The sequence below is a fragment of the Monopterus albus genome, unplaced genomic scaffold, assembly GCF_001952655.1.
Source record: "Monopterus albus unplaced genomic scaffold, M_albus_1.0 scaffold20.1, whole genome shotgun sequence".
Lineage (NCBI taxonomy): Eukaryota > Metazoa > Chordata > Actinopteri > Synbranchiformes > Synbranchidae > Monopterus > Monopterus albus.
In genome coordinates this window covers 2,363,104-2,369,291 of record NW_018127900.1, presented here as the reverse complement: position 1 = coordinate 2,369,291, position 6,188 = coordinate 2,363,104, and the positions used below count along the sequence as shown (strand labels likewise).

The 6,188-nt window shown below is 37.9% G+C and overlaps 1 protein-coding gene across 7 annotated transcripts in view; it reads right to left on the bottom strand.

The window, feature by feature from the left end:
• The window catches only part of spef2 (sperm flagellar 2), a 17,049-nt gene extending 11,136 nt beyond the window's left edge, over positions 1-5,913 (bottom strand). For 3 of the 7 annotated variants that reach the window (XM_020593752.1, XM_020593754.1, XM_020593756.1), the window contains exons 1-10: positions 5,691-5,913; positions 5,134-5,236; positions 4,724-4,976; positions 4,278-4,448; positions 3,816-3,965; positions 3,289-3,389; positions 2,926-3,139; positions 2,439-2,627; positions 1,437-1,624; positions 162-333 (exon numbers count right to left, since the gene is read on the bottom strand). In XM_020593752.1, the coding sequence (XP_020449408.1) occupies positions 162-333; positions 1,437-1,624; positions 2,439-2,627; positions 2,926-3,139; positions 3,289-3,389; positions 3,816-3,965; positions 4,278-4,448; positions 4,724-4,976; positions 5,134-5,236; positions 5,691-5,748 (1,599 nt within the window). In that variant the 5' untranslated portion in view covers positions 5,749-5,913. The other 4 variants (XM_020593753.1, XM_020593755.1, XM_020593757.1 and 1 more) reach the window with 4 other exon arrangements.
• Positions 5,914-6,188: the final 275 nt, after the last annotated feature.

The window sequence follows — 6,188 nt, the reverse complement described above, 5'->3', positions numbered from 1 at the left end:
TGTCTAATCGTGTCTGAGATAGGTAGTGAAATCAGTTTGAAAATGTGGGTTTGACTATTAAGTTATTCAGGCTACACAGGCAAGCTACATGCACATATGTGGACACACACACACATACACATGTGATTTAAAAATACACTGCACTCATGTTTCAAACTCACAGAGTACTCATCATAGTCCTGGTTGTTGAGAATCTCCTGCTTCTTAAGGTCTACGGGATCTAGTGGGGTAGAGAACTCAAACCCGGGCTGCTGGCCCTTTACAGGCTCATAGAGAGGCAGACCACGGAACAGCAATTCCTTCCACTCTTTCATCAGCTTCTCTGGAATCAGACTGGACACGACAGCAGAAAAAAATGACAGGAGGCAAAGCTATACTTAATAAGTGGAACTGTGGTTAAAATGAATTCTGAACCATATCTTTAAAAATGGCTTGACTTGTCTGAACTCATTAATTTACTGCATGGCATGTTAACTGGACTATACAGCACTTTTTAATGTCCTCCAAATGCAATCAAAATAGATGGAAGTTTTTGTCTGAGTCTGAAATTGATTACACTTTAATATATTTCAAGAACTAGGTAATGTAACTATAACTATAAGATAGATAGATAGATAGACAGACAGACAGAGAGGTAGATAATATTGAGGTGATGGTTCATATCATATCTGTGGAAATAATGTAGTTGACCATGAGAAGAAGCAGACAGGACATTGACATCTCCTGACTTTATTTGACCACTGGTCAGTTCAAGAATGTATGTACAAGAATGTTTCAAATATTGGTATTTTTTTTCACAGGGTTTCAACTTGCATCTGAATTAGCACTGCACCGCAATGCTTCAGTTTTTATGCAACATAACATAAAAGATTTCAGTCTTTAGGATTTCAGCTTGTTGCTGTGACTAGTATATGTACATTACTCAAATATTTGTTTTCCAGTAGAAAGAAACAAGCAGACATTGATGAAAGACAAAAGCCAGTACTTAAAGGGCATATTTGGGAACCTGTTGCTCTTGTAGCTATGAACTTCATTTTACATTTTCATTTAGTCTCTGAGTCTATTAGCATTAAAAGAAAGAAATGCCTATATTTATTCTGAAAAATAAAAAAAATACATATGTAATATTATATTTTGTGCTTGAATATGAACTTTGTTCAAGCATAAATAAATACAATTTGTAGACACAGCAGAGGACTTTTTCTATTGCTCAGTTTCATCCCTCTGTGACCAAAGTCCAAATGTCTTCACCAGCTACAGTACACGCACCTCTTTAGATTGCCTAACTAACCTTTACTCAATTTTTGCAACACATTTTGGAATGTTGACACATTTATTGACTAATCAGGGGATCAGCTGGAGGTGGAGCTATGTCTTATGCCCAAATGCCGTATGTATGTTTCTACTGCGTCACTAAAAGTAACTGTGTTACGTACTTCCCAGTGATCAGTCGATATTCTCCAACTTTGGTGGCCAAGTCCACTATCTGCTCCAAAATGTCCTTGCAGCTCTTAAAGTGCTTCTGGTATCTGCGCTGAGCTCGCTCAGCAGCAATCCTGTTAAAGGATTCAAGCTCCTTTCTGATCTCTTCAGCACAGTCCAACTTAGCCTGCTGAGCCAGAGCCTGTACCAGGCCCCAGTCAGAAACATGGAATGAGCAGAGAAGGCATATCATAAATGTTCCCACTAATCACCAGTACTGTAAGCAATTAATTAATATGAAAGCTCTATATATAGGTCTTTTCTATAATTACATTTTTCTAATCAGTAAAGTACTGATATTGAAGTTTGCACAAAAAAAGTATTAAATGTTTGTTACCATCAGTATAGCTGATAATATACAATAGGTAATCATGAATTCAGGTTCCTAGTTTGCCAATAGACACCAAAAGATACCCAAATAATCTTACAATATGTACATTTAATCATATGGTTTCCTCATCTCCTGAAGATTCTTTCACTTTCAGAGTAAAAAGACAATCTGTGACTTAATCACATGAGAATCTGCTCTGGGATTGCTTGACAAATTATTTTAATAATAACGTTGCTGCCCCATGAGCACACCATACTACATACTATAAATTTAACATTGAAATCATGCTGGACTATGGCCATCATCCCTTATCCAAGTATCTCTGCCTTCTTTTAAGATAAATCAGTAATCTAGTCATTGGTCTACAAGCACTGGAAGGACTTAACAGATAAACATATAGTTGTTTATGTCATGATTCATACAATCTTACTTTCTGTTTATCTGTACTTCTGAAGTCCCTCTCTCGCTTCATAATACCAAATATCCTGTTGATACTATGCAAACTACCAAAATCCACCCTTTCATCTCTCTCTCTCTATGACACCATTCATATTATCACTGACACAGCCTAATGCAAAACAAGAATAGTGAAGGTTATTCTTCTTCCTTATTCATCCTATCTCACCACCTCCCTCTCCAGAGCTTCCTGGAAGTCCTTCTCTCTCCTCTGCTGGTACTGCTGCTCCCTGAACAGGCGGTTCTCCCTGATGACCTCCTTTTGCATGCGTATCTGCAGGAGCTGAGCTACTAAACGCTGCTCCTGCTGAGTCTGACGTGTCAGACGCTTCACCAGCTGCTCCTCTCGTCGAGCTTCCTGCAGGGTGTGGCAGAAGTTGCTGTTCAGTTGGATAATTCTGGATCAAAATGATGAATGTCCAGTAAAATTTTAACAGACTATATGAGATCAAAGAAAGCAGGATATGCAAGATTTATTTAAAACATATTTTTCATATCGTATACAAAAGCAAATGAATGGATGACTTGACATGAATGAATTGAAAAAAAGAGGAAAAGCAGACTATATTGAATGCATTCTCATATGTCCTGAGTGGGATTTTATTTTTATCAATATGAGGAATATTAACATTTCTCAACAAGAGGAGAAATTTCACCTCTTGAGCTTCATGAGCCTTGAGCTGCTCTACCAGGAATCTGTCTCGTCTTTTCTCTCTCTGTTTGCGAGCAACAGCATTCTCATCAAGCCTCTGCCGGATTTCCTGTATATACTTGCTGTTGGACTGTAATGTCAGCTGAGTTCCACTTCCAGTGACCTCAAAGTCCTCGCTGCTGCAAACAAGGGGCAAATCTCCAGGCAAGGGCTGACCACTACAAATAAAAAGGTTCAAACCACATATGAGGTTACTGCCCTACCATATGATGATCAGTATCTCAGGTTTCTATAAAACTCCATTAATATCAACATTTCAATAACATAATAGCAATATTAATTTAGCAAATGCTTCCTTTTTTCTCACCTTAAGGAGGAAGGAAAACCAGCAGTAACAAGTTTCTTCTTGTTTGTCTCAAACTGGGCTATTTCAGTCTGGACCTTCTGAATTGACAAAATGGACAGAAACTGCAATAATGCCATTAATACAAATAAAACCTTGTCATTTCTTTGTTTTTAGTTTAGAAAGATGTAACAGATGCACTTTAGAAAATTCAATCAGTCGTTATGGCATGATAATTGCCTTAAAGGTAGTCTTGTATATATCAGTTCATCCATTGACTGTCCTAGTAAATTAGAAACAATAACAGAACTGGGATCATCTGATAAACTTCACAACACTGTGTTCTTGGGGTAGGATTTCTAAATTTGTGTGGAGGATATTTTCTTAATCTACTCAAAAGATTCTGATAACCAATGTGAGCCTTTGAAGCACTGACCCCTACAAATAATGTGAATACCACTCTGTAGCTAACCCTTTGACAGCAAGACAAAAATTTGAATTCCCTTTGTGCGTTAGTAAATTATCACATCATTATGTTATCTGGATCACACCTGTGCTTGATGGTGTCTGCGCTGCTGCTGCTGCTGTAGTCTCTTCTTTAGGTTGAGCCGTAAAGTGTGTGGAGGTGGCTTGGGTACCTGGACCATTGTGGCCCAGGTACCAGGCATGATGTCACTGTCCTTCTCATAAGACACACGCAGCTGCAATATACACAGTTCTCCTTGTTCACCACTGACAGTAACATGAGTTTTCTTCTATTTCATCATCAGAAAGCTAAGGTTCACTAAATGTGGGCTTTCACTCAATACTACAGTATTATAGTTATGTTCAACACCAAAATACTGCAAAATGTATAACTATATGACAAGGGACTGAGAAAATTAATGCAAAAAGTCATGTTGATGAAGATGTAAACTCTTGTCTGCCTAAAGTCTGGTCATCAATTTCAACCTTGTGTTAAATGAACAGGGTAAAGTATAATACTGTACTTCATTTTCCACAATTTCCAGTACCTTTTCAAAATGCTTCATTCTCTTTTCATCCTGGACTCTGAGTTGTCTCTTATGCTGGATGGGATGGGTCATGGCTGACCTGTTGTACTGTACCTGGAATTTCTTCTCATAGTACTGAGAAATTTTCTGCAGCTTCACCTCTGTGTCACGTTTCACCACCCGATGCAGTTGCTATATAAAAGGAAAGACCATTAGATGCCTAACAATGCATATTTTAGTTGAAAGTGATGCTATATTAAACTAATAATGTGAATGTCAAGCATAAAGACTGACAGACAAAAATATGTCCAGTTACCATACTTGACTATGCAGTTTTTCAGTCTTGGTACAGAGCAAGACAACTTATCTCAATACATTTCTACAGATCAAAGCATGCTACAGTATTGTTCGAAGAAACGAGGCCATAATCACATGCACATACAACACATTTATGCAGCTGCTCTTACATCAGAGAAGATGTCATGCACTTTTTTGTTAAGGCCTGCACTTGCTACAGGCTGCATGATTTCCAGCATTGTCCCGGTGAGTTCAGCTTTCTTCTTTTTTTCAAGTGAAATGTAGAGTTGGTAAAGGAGGCGTGTGGCAACACCCTGCTTCTCCTGCATCACTTCCTGGGCTGTGTTTATGTCAAAGTTGATCCCCAGTAACCGAAGAGTAGGCTCAATGCGGGTAAAATTGTTTAGCCTTGAGATGGAGGTACTATAAGAAAAGGTGTGTAATAATAATAATTATGTAATAATTATGACCATTCTAAATGAGCAGGAGAATTATTTAACAGTCGGCTATTTTTCATAGTAACAAATATACAAGAGCATAGACAAATAGCTAGAGAAAGAGAGAAAAGAAGGCAACTTACTCTTTCTTCATGAACATACTGAAATCCTTCTGTAACTGATATTTATGCAGCACCTCCCCAATCAGGTAACCACTGGAGAAGTCCTTGGCAAAGGTCTTTGGCTCTGTAAAGATAAAGCTGCAATTTGAAATTTGACATTCTATACATTTGATAATTTTATCAAATTTAAATTGTTTTAACAAATTGTCTTTTTTATAACTTGTTGGGGAACCATTAAGAAGTCTACCAAACATATTTAAAATAACCAGTTGGAGTACTGTCTGAAACATTTCAGATTCCTAACAACAATCCAACATTAGCAGTTAGGTAAGTGGCTAGGTTTTTCAGGTTTTTAAAAGAATAACGTTAACGTTACTCCTGGTCCATTTTTAAAGTTGAAAATAACATTCCTCATAGCACCTCCTACTCTATTAAAAAATATAACAGTTATAAATTGTTATTCATCTTCGGTATGCAGTTTATGAAGTACTTCTTACATTCTTAACGGTAATTAAACCACCGAGTGTTTGCATGAGTAAGCTAGCAGGAGGTTAGAATGCAACGTCAGTCGCACTTACCAACAACTTTTGACAACCGGACCTCCTGGTTCAGCCACCTGCACAAAATATCTGACATCTTCTTTCTTTGAAAATAAACTCAGACGACCATCAGCTAATTTACATATTACTGCGTAGCGTTAGTTAAGTGTAGATATGACGCCTTAGCTTGCTAAGACCGAAAAAACAGACAGCAGAGCAAATCTCAGGGTTGAGCCGTTTCCATGGTGACATGTCAACAGGGATATACCCAGCATGCTTCAGAACGGCCCTTATGGGAGCGCGCGGGTCCAGCTCACCCTGGATCAGTTTTTATTTTTCTATTCAAATGAAAAACATGTATGACGTAATGGCAGCAAACTGATCCAGAACCTGTGCAATTACAGACTTAAAGAAGCTCAGCCGGGACGGTGTTATTTTTAGCAACACGATTGCGGCCATCTTCGTTAATTAGGAATGGAAGGAAACGAATAATAATAACAATTTATTGGACTGAAAAAGTGACTTGTCAAGCATACT